General features: G+C 42.3%; 1 protein-coding gene across 3 annotated transcripts in view; it reads right to left on the bottom strand.

The window, feature by feature from the left end:
* The window catches only part of BCAR3 (BCAR3 adaptor protein, NSP family member), an 82,258-nt gene that overhangs the window by 25,188 nt on the left and 43,483 nt on the right, over window positions 1-13,587 (bottom strand). The window contains exon 1 of one of the 3 annotated variants that reach the window (XM_079981303.1): window positions 9,413-9,524. The exons of 1 other annotated variant lie outside the window; for it this stretch is intronic. In XM_079981303.1, coding sequence (XP_079837429.1) covers window positions 9,413-9,520 — 108 coding nt within the window. In that variant the 5' untranslated portion in view covers window positions 9,521-9,524. Of the gene's footprint in view, window positions 1-7,299; window positions 7,499-9,412; window positions 9,525-13,587 lie in introns of those variants that run through there. One more of the 3 variants, XM_079981304.1, reaches the window with a different exon arrangement.

Raw genomic sequence — 13,587 nt, 5'->3', positions numbered from 1 at the left:
ACCCAAACTTTTATAAAGAATGGGAAAAAATTATAACTTATCTGGGAGACCACTGTAAGCAGATGAAAACATTAGCAGGATTATAACAACACTTGTAATGTTGCAAATATTATGGACAAAATGGAGTGACATAAAATATGGATTACTTAATAATATGCAGTTGAATGGGTTGACAATAGGACCCATGGAGGGGAACGTGGGAAGTCCAGAGATTCGGATGAATCTCTAAATATGGATATGCATTTTGTATTGTTATAATTTTATACTTGTAAAACCAAATAAAAATTATCAGTAAAAAAAAAAAAAAAGCACAGAGGATAATGGTGGGTAAGTGCTATGGAATATTTGAGTGCTTTGCATCCTTCTCTCACACATAAGGCAGCCGAGGAACGGAAGCAAGAGAAGCTTGGGTAAAGTGAGAAGGGAAAGACACTGAAAGGGAGAAAAGTGGCTGTTTTGAACAAGGCAGAAGGTTGAGTAAAGCAGGGGTGGAGAGGCACTGAGAGGAAAGTGGCACCTGTAAAAAATAGCAGAGGTTTGAGTAAAGCTGAAAGTTCACATCATATCGAGCTGATAATGTTTTTTCTTCTCCAACATTCACATTATAATCTGTGGTGCAGAGACAATAAAGCTGAAGGTACAATTCTCAACAGTTCCCTTCTTTTCCTCTGTCCCCTCCCTTTTCAGTCTTGTGTAAATCATGCCCATATTACACATTACTGTACATTACATTAGATGCATTCACATTACATTGCGTGTACAAGTTTTACCCTCAAGAAAGGAATCAGCCAGGTAAGCAATTGAATCAGCCTTGAACCAGCAACTGACCCTGCTCTAAATGTCAGAGCTCAGCCTTGGAACATCTGAAATGATGGGAAACTGCTCCTGTACAAGGCAGCTTAAACCCAGGCACCTCTCGCTTTTTAAATAAAACACTCCAATCTCATAACATTCCAATCACGTAACAAATACTCCAATCTCACAACAAGTTTCTTCACCCCACCCCCAAATTATGAATTCGGCCTCCCAGATTTAGAAAGTCTCCAGATTGCCACTATTTTTCAGGAGGGCTTCATACAGATACCAAAACATGAACAAAGGGTTGCACAATTTAAGTGCATTTAAAGCACTCCAGTGGCCTACCACAACAAATCCACTTAAAAAAAAAACAAGCAACCCAGCCAGATGTGAAGGGTATAAATGATGGTGGTGGTGGTGAAAGTGTTATGAAAGTGACAAGGAAATGCACTGTGGGGTGTGTGGATGATTAATGGGAACCCGTTTTAATGCCCTGTAAGCAAATCAGGACAAATGCAGAATGAACGGCCACTGGTGTATGATCACCCTGTAAACAAAACAGAACAAATGCCCAATAAAGACCAGCCATTGTACAACCAGTGTGTAAGCTTTATGCAAGCAAATCAGGAATAAACAGGTCATCTGGAGGAACCCTTCACTGAAAATAAGCTCATTTTATTTTGTGTTTGTTTTTTCTCACAACGACAACAACAACAAAGCCCCTGGTGAAATAAAAGAAAACAAGACAGTGACTTCAATTTTTTTGTACATCATCTCTAGTTTCTCTCTCCTCATTAGGGGAATGCATTAGCAATCTTCTCCATCTGTTTCGTAAAGTATTATTTACATCTAGCGTACCTAAAAAATTAGTGTGGCTTCCTGCTCTCTATAATTAAAAAAAAAGGAAACCTGAAACCCTGATGAGATTTTGAGTAAGCTGTTTGTGCAACATTTTGATGTCCTTTGCCTTCCTAGTAGGCTATCAGCCTTTCCTGCTGCTATGCATAGAGCCCTGCCAGGATACACTGAAATTAACCCCAGGAGCTGCCATTCAAGGGCTTCTCACTTATGACAGGAAAGACCTCCGTGAGCAGATTTCACATTTATGATGAGACAGAATGCAGCATATTTAGAATATTCTGAATCTTCCTAAACGACAGATCCTACAGATGCCCACTTAGGAACGGCTTGCAGTAAAAAGTAGCAAAATGCACAAGGCAAGTAGGCCAAGGAGCCTATTATAATTTAAATAACAAAATACAAGAAGAAACTGAGCATAATATAAGGTTGTAGGAGCTGCCCTAAAAGCTGCTCCAGAAGCTGAAGCACGAGCCTGTCATGCTCATCTTATCGTGATCTTAAAGCAGTTGCATTGGCTGTTAATAAACTAACACACATGGTTTTAGTCTTGTCCTATAATGTCCTAAACAACCTGAGACCAGAGTACCTGAAAGTGTATCTTCTCCTTTACTGCCCCCCATGATTGCTACAATCAGCTGATAAGGCTCTCCTGTACTGCTGTCTGTGGAAGTGTGATTGACATCAACCAAGCAGAAGGGCCTTTTCTGTGGTGGCTCCCTTGTTGAGGAAACATCTCCCCTCAGAGCTTAAGCAACTGCCCACAATGATGATATGTACCTTCTAAACACACCTCTGTCCTCCCAAGCATTTGTTGTTGCTTCACTCTAGCAAGTCACCATACTTTTAAACTCTTCCCTGAGTTCCAAGGGCTTTTTAGCTGTTGTTATTTTAGTGTTAGATGTGTATTTTAAAATTGATGTACACTACCTCATGTACGCAGGTGGCGCTGTGGGTTAAAGCCTCAGCGCCTAGGGCTTGCCGATCGAAAGGTTGGCGGTTCGAATCCCTGCGGCGGGGTGCGCTCCTGCTGCTCGGTCCCAGCGCCTGCCAACCTAGCAGTTCGAAAGCACCTCTGGGTGCAAGTAGATAAATAGGGACCGCTTACCAGCGGGAAGGTAAACGGCGTTTCCGTGTGCGGCTCTGGCTCTGGCTCTGGCTCTGGCCAGAGCAGCGATGTCACGCTGGCCACGTGACCCGGAAGTGTCTCCGGACAGCGCTGGCCCCTGGCCTCTTAAGTGAGATGGGCGCACAACCCCAGAGTCTGTCAAGACTGGCCCGTACGGGCAGGGGTACCTTTACCTTTACCTTTACCTTACCTCATGTGAGGTGGTACAGAAATGTTTTCATAAATAAGCAGCAAAAAAAACCAAACCAACCCCAAATAAGGGTAGTCCAAATGACAGCTTATGCCCACAAGAGACACAAACAGCAACCTGCTTACTACAGGTCATTCCCCTTTGTACCATAACTGCTGCACTGTCTCTGCACAGACAAGAATATAAAATGATGTCACATAATTATGAATATTCATTTGGAATCCACCCTGACTGTTGTGCTGCCAACTTCTAAGAGAGATGGGAAAGAATTTGTGGTAGAGGCTCATGAGATCAAGATCAAGACCTTAGAGGATTAAAGACAAAGCTTTGGGAGGGTAAAGGGGTGGAGCTCATGCTACAAACATGATGCTCATCTAAGGCAGAGGGCAGCCAATGTGGCACCTTCTAGGAGTTACTGGATTATAGCTCCAAACATCCCTGACCACTAGCGAACAGGCATGGGCTGATGAGAGTTGTAGGCCACAACACCTGAAAGGCATGTTGGGTATCGCTCATCTGAGGTGCATGGCTATTCCATATGCTTTCAAAGTCCCCTGCTACCATGCAATAGGTAAAGGTAAAGGTACCCCTGCCCGTACGGCCCAGTCGTGTCCGGCTCTAGGGTTGTGCGCCCATCTCACTTAAGAGGCCGGGGGCCAGCGCTGTCCGGAGACACTTCCGGGTCACGTGGCCAGCGTGACGAAGCTGCTCTGGCGAGCCAGCACCAGCGCAGCACACAGAAAGGCCATTTACCTTCCCGCTATAAAGCGGTATCTATTTATCTACTTGCACTTAGGGGTGCTTTCGAACTGCTAGGTGGGCAGGAGCTGGGACCGAAAGACGGGAGCTCACCCCGCCGCGGGGATTCGAACCGCCGACCATACGATCGGCAAGTCCTAGGCACTGAGGTTTTACCCACAGTGCCACCCGCGCCACCATGCAATAGGGCCTAGCAATATTGGTTGGGCATGTAGAAAATAAAAATCTATCCCTTGCAATCTTATTGGACTACAGTGGTACCTTGGGTTAAGTACTTAATTCGTTCCGGAGGTCCGTACTTAACCTGAAACTGTTCTTAACCTGAAGCACCACTTTAGCTAATGGGGCCTCCTGCTGCCGCCACACCACCGGAGCACAATTTCTGTTCTCATCCTGAAGCAAAGTTCTTAACCTGAAGCACTATTTCTGGGTTAGCGGAGTCTGTAACCTGAAGCATATGTAACCTGAAGTGTATGTAACCCGAGGTACCACCGTATAACATTTCCTCGGCATCAAAGCTTATACTTCCAAGGCGGAAAATCAGGGCAGGGATCAGGTCTTCTAGGGCTCACAACCAATAATAATATACAAAACTATCTAAGCTCCACAGCATCCATCAAGCTTCACAACTATATTCTTAGCGTGCTTCTATTTAAACTAATGTACTGGCTCTGGTCAGAGCTAAGATCCTGCCTTACAATCTTGTCAGCACAGATCTAGCTGAGATTCCTGCACTGCAGGGGGTTGGACTGGATGACCCTTGGGTCCCTTCCAACTCGTATGATTCTGTTATCCATTTCAACTTATATCCTCAGAGAGCAAAAGTTAAGTTGCCATCTCTGGTCCTCTTTTTCTATGCTTACAAATGCTTTAAAATAGAACTTTATTGAACATGAAGCAGCAGAGATCTCTAAAGTTCTGCAGTGCATAACCAGCCTATTTTGAAGAGCTGGGAGCCTCTCAAATAGAATCTTATTTCTGAACAGGGCCAGATGGATTTCTATATAAAAATAATGTCCCCCCCATCATCCTGTTTCCCCAGAGGACATGTGGATTGGGTCAATGGAATGTTACCATGACAACATGCTGCATGATTTTAGGTATTAGGCCATTGTGCCAAGATAAACAACGTAGTCAAGAACTGTAGCTCTAATTCTACTTTGATAATGAACACTAAGTCTCAAAATTCACATGGAAGTTTTTATACCAGCCAGGCTAAAATAATGGCTTTTACAACCTTAATCATGACCTTAAAACCCCTTCTTAAGCGGCGTGTTTGAACCAGCAGCTTTCTTTCCATTTGCTCTTACATCACCCCGCAGTAAATTCCTAAGTTGCTCTTCTGCGAATTGCAGTCTACTCCACAAAGAGAAACATAGGGGACTCCTTGTGAGTAAATGCCTTCCAAGACAAGTTGACATGCTGGCTTTAACAGCTGCATGCACAGCAAAAACTCAACATGTTTTCCTCAACATCAAAATATAGTAGCTTGCATGGGCATAGCCAGGATTTTTGTTGGGAAGGGCAGGCCTTGGGGGGGGGGGGCAGAACCTCAGTTAGCTATGTATTTGGATTGATTATGATTGATTTAGGGGGGGCAGCTGATAGCAGGGGCAGCAAACAGTGGTGAGATAATATGCTGGGTGGTTTGCCCTGTACCCCCTAAACTAGCCAGCTGCACTGAGGTGTGGTCTAAGATTCTGCCCCATTACCAGTGTTGAAGTAAAATTCTGTTTCCAGTCTGGTCACCTTCTGTACATTGGAACAGAAGAGGGACACTATCTTGCCTTTTGCCTCAGGCAGCAAAATGTATTGAGTCATGAAATACTCCCTGCCACCCTGCTTGCCCTATCACCATTCCCCTGTTAGGGGCCCAGGTAAGCCCCACTCCACATCACAAAATGCAGTGTACACACACCATTTGAATGGCAATGCCCATCAACTTTGTTGAGGCCTGGCCCCCTCAAAATATTTTATGGGGTACGGGCAAAGGGCCTTTGATTCCCTAGAGGTTGGCTCCTATATCCCCCAATGCAAGTCTGTACCCAGACTAAACGATGCTGAATCATAACCAGGATTGCCCTCATAACCAGAGTTTGAAACCAGGATTTGAAGATAGTTATGTAAACCCTGGTCATAATGAATTGATCACATAATGAATAGATCACAAACAATTAAAACCACAACAGGAGGGCAAAATTCACAAAGGGAATATATGAGTCTATGGCATGTTTCTGACCTCCTAACTGAGGGATGGAGTCACTGTTGGTTATGAGCGTCATCTTTTGACAGTGATTAGTATTAATAATAAAATTATTCTTAGAGTTGCATACTTAACAAGATCTGAGATTTTGGTAACACAGTGCTTTAAAAAAAATGTATATAAATATATTTTGCTAGACCCTTTTCATGAAACTCAGTAAAAGGTATCTGATAAAAGAAAGTACATTGTGTAATGAATTTCTATATTAAGTGCCTGTGTATTATTTTTAGTCATATAGCATATCACTTTCAGGTTCCCGTAAAGAAAAGCAGAGATGTTTTGAATGCTTTATGTAATCTGATAACCAATTTGTAAATAAATCCTTCTTGCAACTACTGACTTCACATTTTCTTTATGATGCAACCTTCTGTCTGTTTACAACTTCAGGTTAGCAGGCAGCCTAAAGTTTAAAACAGAGGTTATTGAATAATTCAGTCTTAGTAAATTTCAATGCATGTTGACCTGATCTGCATGCATCTTCTAATCTAGACTATTGTTATTATTATTTTATTTATTTATTCAGACCTCATCTTTTTCCCTGATGGAACTCAAGGCGGCTTACAGATAAAAACAAACAAAAAAATCATTAAAATACAATTAAACATTAATAGAATTAAAACTATGTACATATAGAAAATTGGTTGAAAACATACCAATAATTACAATAAAAGCAGCACAAAGAAAAAGCATGAATCAGGAAATATTTATTCATCCTTCCCAAATGTTTCAAAGATCATGACCACATATCTAAATATGTTTTTAAAGGCATCTTTTAAAAGGAAGTATGTTTAGAAGAGTTTATCTGGAAAGAAAGGATGCATTTAAAATGTTATACTCATGAGTTTTCACACAGATTTTAAAACAAACATTGCAGATTAATTGTGGAAATGGCATGGAAAGGACTTGTGGGTAAAAGAATGCAATAATTACCCAGACTGAAAATAAGACTATTTTTTCTTATTTATCATTTCAGCTACTAGTAGTCCTTATACCATTTCTATCCACAAGCAGTTCAGAGTGGCATACCTGGGGATTTTCCACATTTTATCTGCGCAAAATCTTGTGAGATAGGGAGGGAGAGATTTGGCTAAGATCAGTCAGCGAGCTATGCGGCTGAGCAGGATTTTGAACACAGGTCTCTGTGGCAGACTCCAACATTTTAACCACTACACCACAACTATGCCTGGACAACAGTGTGTAACATAAAAATGTGACCTTTTCTTGATCTGTAGATAGAATATACGTGTAAGTACAATAGTGATATCAATCACACACACTTCCTTAACATTACAGACCACCTACCTTGACACCAATAATGGCCTTGCGGTGATAAAAACAGCAGAGAGATGCTATGAGCGTTTGAAGAACATTGGAATCTTTCGGCATTTTCAGATCTTTTGTCCCGCAGACCAACAACCTCCCTTGGCACACAAGAGGAATGGTCCCTCCCAGCTACTTCCAAGAGCTCCCACTGAGTTTAGCTCCTGCTTTGCTGGGTCTTCTACACTTCCCCCCGCCCTCTCCAACCTCATATTTTAATCCCAGGCCGTTTCCTCAGTGAAAGCTGATCCTGTCATCTAAGAAGGTCATCTCCCGCTTGCTTCCAGCAATGGATCAGAATCATCATGGGACTTCATTCAGCTTGCCAATGAAATCCTAACCCTCAAAGAGAGGGAGAGGAGGGAGCGAATCTCTGTTTGGGAATCCCCCAGATTACAAACCACATATCCCCAATCCAGCAAAAAAAATCATCACCTTGTTCTTCAGCACGTAATAGATTGAGTCATTGGGCCCAGAAAGGTTTCCAAGTCCAGTTATACCTCTGCAGCCACACACTAAAAAGCAATGCCCATGCTTGCATCAGTAACATTGCTACGTACACGACTGATAAACAGGGTTCGGGGGTGGGGGGAGAACAGTTGGTTGCCTAGGGGGTTGCATGTCTCTGTTACTCATCATCTACGATGTTACATCCTAGCGCACAGGTAACCAAGGGAAAAAAGTCGAGACTGTTTGTCTTGAAATAGGAAGCTGCTGACAACCTGTCATGCAGCAACAACAGAGAGCAGCCAGTAGCATCATCACAGCAGCTGCTAGCGTCATAGAAGCAAACGCAGCCTTCCTCTATTTAATTAGAAGATAAGTCGGTCAATTGCCAGATCTGGTGCACACAATTATGCAGCCTTCTGGAAAGCAGCACTTACTACAGCTTTCTAGGCAGCCTTTGGGTAGGAGGCAACTGAAAAACCACGGGATTGTTGCCATCGATTTCAATTGAAACAGGAGATTCCAGCTTCTGGAGTGGGTGGGGGCAAGTTCCTTTGAAAAGACAAGTTAAGCCAAACTTTGTCACTGGCAGACCAGAAATAAAGTTCAGTCTATACCCTATGGTTCTGGACATAAAAAGCTCAACACAAATAAGGATTATGCAAGGCAGCATGCACTTTTAAAACATATCCCTTTCAATGCTTTCCCTTAATTATAGGTTGCATTGCAGAATCCAGCCCACAATGCACCATGAGCAGAAAGTGGGAGGCCTGTAGAAAGGAACTTGCAGAGTAAAGCGTCCCAAATGTGTCAAGTTAGTGATCCAAGTCATATACTGCAAAGAATGAACAACATACATATAAAAACAAGCACACGGTGCATTCTCAGCTGGAAGAAAAGCCGCTCCAAATCTGCAATACAATGGTCAGAACTCTAAGCAAAACTCACCTACTAAGTCATGTCAAATGACATTTTGGTGCAACTTCACACCATCTAAAATCCTGTCCCAATGCTGAGGCAATTAATATAGAACTACAGTGGAACCTCGGGTTAAGTACTTAATTCGTTCCGGAGGTCCGTACTTAACCTGAAACTGTTCTTAACCTGAAGCACCACTTTAACTAATGGGGCCTCCTGCTGCTGCCGCGCCGCCAGAGCACGATTTCTGTTCTCATCCTGAAGCAAAGTTCTTAACCTGAAACACTATTTCTGGGTTAGCGGTGGTTAACAGTGGTACCTCAGGTTACATACGCTTCAGGTTACAGATGCTTCAGGTTACAGACTCCGCTAACCCAGAAATAGTACCTCGGGTTAAGAACTTTGCTTCAGGATGAGAACAGAAATCACGCAGCAGCACGGCAGCAGCAGGAGACCCCATTAGCTAAAGTGGTGCTTCAGGTTAAGAACAGTTTCAGGTTAAGAACGGACCTCCAGAACGAATTAAGTTCATAACCCAAGGTACCACTGTAGTAGATAGGAATCCTCCAATATAACTAAGAAACATTAACATCGTAACCTCATACATTTCTATTCAGAAGCAAATCCCGCCCTCAGGTTAAGTGGCTACAAGACTGCAGCCTAAAAGGTAACGGACCTATCCATGCATTGAAAAAAACAACATGTGGTTCAGTCCTTTCTGGACTCTTACCATTTCAGAGTAGAGCAAGGATTTGCATGTTTGAATACACTCCCATGTCAAAAACCTTTGCCTGTAGAAAGTTAGCATGCTGTAAATAAAAGAGTTCTTGCATAGCATCGTGTATCAATTCCAGTTTTCTGTGCTTAGATACATGTGACAGCGTTGTTTTAAAATGTGGTGGGAACATTCCAATGTGATTTCTAACCAAACATCTGAAACAGAGTACAGGCCAGAAAATATTTTTTTGAACATGAAAGTTCCACAATGCAGGCAATATGAAAGAAGTCATCTCCCCGCTCACTCTTGACATTATAAAAAGTTACTGGAATTCTCCACCACAATATGTTTATTATGAGGCAAGCATTTAAATAGTTTCAAGTACATGACCAGCCATATATAGTTTTGAAAACATCCAAATGTTTAATTTTAGGTGTTTAATTTTAGAAGGAACCAGAAATCCATTGCCAAACAGATGCATAACTTGTCCATAATGTGTTCACAGAGCAGCCAGACAGGGGATGGATTATGGGAACAGCTCTCTTCCTAACAGCCTTATTCTATAGTTTCGGTAAAGAATATTTTTTTCCTGTTGTTCTGACTGTATCTGATGGAAATTCTAAGTGCAGACAGGGTAGAAGAGCTTTGCTGGATTAACTAATCCAGGCTTCCTCAAACTCAGCCCTCCAGATGTTTTTGCCTACAACTCCCATGATCCCTAGCTAGCAGGACCAGTGGTCAGGGATGATGGGAACTGTAGTCTCAAAACATCTGGAGGGCTGAGTTTGAGGAAGCCTGAACTAATCCAAAATAAGAAACACTGCAACGAAACTGAGACGATCTAGTTGGATAGTGATTTATTATAATCCCTAAACCTGCTGTGTCATCAAACAGATGCTCAGGAAAGCAGATTTTGATTATAGGCCTACTGGTGATGTGATAAAAGTTTTGCTGATGCTTGCAGGGACATTTCTTTGCAAGTATAGGAAACACACATCTTTTTTTGGTATTTTCATATTCCATCAATGCTCAGCTCAAAAGAGTCCTGCAATAGCTTACAAAACAAAAAGTGTTTTTCAGAACAGCTAAAAATGACAATAATTCAATAGGATGGTCACTTAGGCATTGTAAAAAAAAAGAAAGACGTCACAGATTTGCATAAATGTACACCTCTTAAGTTATATGGACAGATGCAAAATTAAAAATAACTGTTTTAATTTAAACAGAAATACAATGCATCTCACCATTGTGGAAAAGACTATGACCTTATATAGAGATCTCAGAGCTTGTTTTTTGGGAAACCTTTTGTGAGCAAGAGCTGGTTGGACCCTCACTCATCCCAATTGTGATCTTTCGGCAGGCCACAATAAAGCTGTTACAAACAAGGTGGCCATTTTTTTCAATAGCAGCTCAAAAAAAATCACTATAATTTCCTAAAGACTTCTGCTGTGAACAGCAAACAGGACCACTCACAATAGTATGGTTGATGTTCTTGTTAATCTCAGTTTGTATTGATAATTATTAGGGTCATATATTATGAGTGCTATTTTCTGTCCCTGTTTCTCTGGTGTTTCTCTTAGCTGGAGTCCTAATCTGCAACTAATTTGTGATGGTTGGTATCTGTACTATTCCTCTGTTTTGTAATTGTCATTGTGACAAACGCAAATAAAATCGATCAATTCTATTCTACTCAGTTGGCTCTCCAAATACAGGCCCATTTTTATGGTTTTTTATCTTTAAAACTGACTTGGATCAGGACAACCTTTCAAATAGGACTGTCCTCTGCAAAGCTGAACACATGACCATTCTACATCTCAACTGTTTCCACTTAGTGCCTACTTTATTGATCCAATTGCACACAAAATGGATTGGGCTTCTGCATCAGACGAAATCCACTGAGGGCATTTTGCGCACAACACTGAAAGTGTATCTCTGCATTTCCTGTCCCTTTAATGTGAATGTAGAACCAACCTAGGATAAGTCACTTTGTATTCGATTTAAAAGTAGCTCTCCTGCTTTTTATCCCATGGGAACCATATACACAAATGGGAACAAACTGCCAGGGAGGTTCAAAGGTCAATTTTAAGGTCATGAGCAAAATAACAAAGCAGCAGTTGTCATATATTCCCTAAGCCTACTAATTGTGATGATATAGCTGGTTACTGAGATTCGTCTGGCAAGCAGTTGGTGTAGGAGGTTTGTTGTCTCTTCACATAAAAATAAACTGAAAGTGTATATTGCATGAAAGTACAGCATCAGATCTACCCAACAGAAAAGCTCTAGTCAGCACTCAGTTATAATCTGCCAGAATACGGATGTAACAGTCAGAGGAAAGCATCTGTTCGTAGATTCAAGCTCAAAGTGGGTGAACACTAGAAACTATTCTAACAACACACCTCATATTAATGCGACCATTCAGAATTAAAACAGCACTTACATAGCTGCAAAAATCAAGCTACTTATTTTAAATACAGTGGACGCTCGGGTTGCAAACGTGATCCATGCAGAATGCACGTTCGCAACCCGCAGCTTCGCAACCCGCGTCTGCGCACGCGCAGGTTGCAATTCAGCGCTTGTGCGCATGCACAAAGCACGATTTAGCACTTCTGCGCATGTACGACCGCCGAAACCTGGAAGTAACCCATTCCAGTACTTCCAGGTTTTGGCAGTCCGTAACCCGAAAAAACACAACCTGAAGCGGCTGTAACCCGAGGTATGACTGTACAGTCAAAGCCAAGTGACTGGCATGTGAAGTAAGTCAGAAGATGAACACAAAGGACTTCTAAATCTCACTGGTTTCAAATTTAAAAACATGCTTCCACCGAGATCTACTTCAGCAAAATCTAAATTGCATCTTGGCAGGTTGGAAGCCAGCAATGTGCTATTCCATCCATGTATGCATGCACTAACATAGTCTTTTGCACGTGCCCAGTTTTTGTAGCATTCACATGGCATTTCTGCACATTACATAAACGATATGACTCCACCACTGAAGTCTTGCACCACTCCTCTAAAGAACTGCTGCCACTGCTTATAGGGCAGCAGAAAACAAAGCTTTCCACAGTGAAGCTCAACACAGACAGCAGTTTTTAAGTGACTTAATGGTGGTATGAGAAGCTTTTCTGCTCATAGTGCACTGTACATGAATATTCTTTTGTCCCACTGCTACCAAATAGAAGGTTCCTGGTGCAAATGGATGCCGCTTCCAGCTTGCGACATGTCGGGTTGCCAATTTCCACTGGTTGCCCTCCCAACTCTCCCCACCTTGTGAAACAACGCAACACCACACACACTCTGCAACATACTGCTCAATTAGTGTCCTCTGACTTTGTAAGGACTCGCATCACAAACTGGTCAACTTATGTCTATCTGCAGCCTTTCACAGGATCAAATCATCATTTTCTCCAGCTCAATCCTGTTTGCTCTGACTAGCAGTATCTCCCACCCTTGTTCATTGGATCATTTAAATGGAGATGCCAAGGATTTAACTAGGAACCTTGAAGATGCAAAGCATGAGTTTCATCTTTGAGCCTCAGCCATTTCCAAAATAGTGACAGCCCAGAAAAATATTTTTAGTTAGAGACCACGGCTCAGCTGTAAGAAACATCCTTTGCATGCAGGAGGTCCTAAATTAAATCAATGGCATCTCCAGTTAAAAGGATCTGGTTAGTACGTTGTGGGAAATACATTCTGAAACAGGGCCAGGAGGCCGAATCTAGAACTGGCTGACCCTTCACAGGCCATTCTGACAGGAGGGCAGGGTAGCTTACCTATCAATTACCTGACACTGTATGACACCAGATGAGTCAAGGTTCAAGCCCTGGGTGCAGGCAAAGCCTTATCTCTGCTAAGATGGAGATCAGCCTCTTCATGCTCTTTGAGAGTAAAAGGCAGCAGTACAGGTTTGTCTCTGCCCCAAATGGCCATATGGATCAAATTCACAGACCTGGAAGGCATGGTTAGGCACATGGGCTGCAGGTTCCCCACTACTGCTGCAGAACCATTTCCATCTCCGATAAGCAACACTGGGCTAGATAAATAAATGGTACAAGGACAATCCCTAAATTCCAAGCTATATATATCTTTGTGTTATAAGGTCGCAAAGGAAGTTTTCATTCCCAAGAAGGCAACTGCAACTACAAGAAACAAATGGGTGTTGCCCATGCTCTAGGAAGCAATTGTTCTTC

Source organism: Podarcis cretensis (assembly GCF_951804945.1).
Source record: "Podarcis cretensis genome assembly, chromosome: 6".
In the NCBI taxonomy this organism is placed as follows: domain Eukaryota; kingdom Metazoa; phylum Chordata; class Lepidosauria; order Squamata; family Lacertidae; genus Podarcis; species Podarcis cretensis.
Note: the sequence above shows the minus strand (reverse complement) of the source record. Positions and strands in the feature narration are given on the sequence as shown.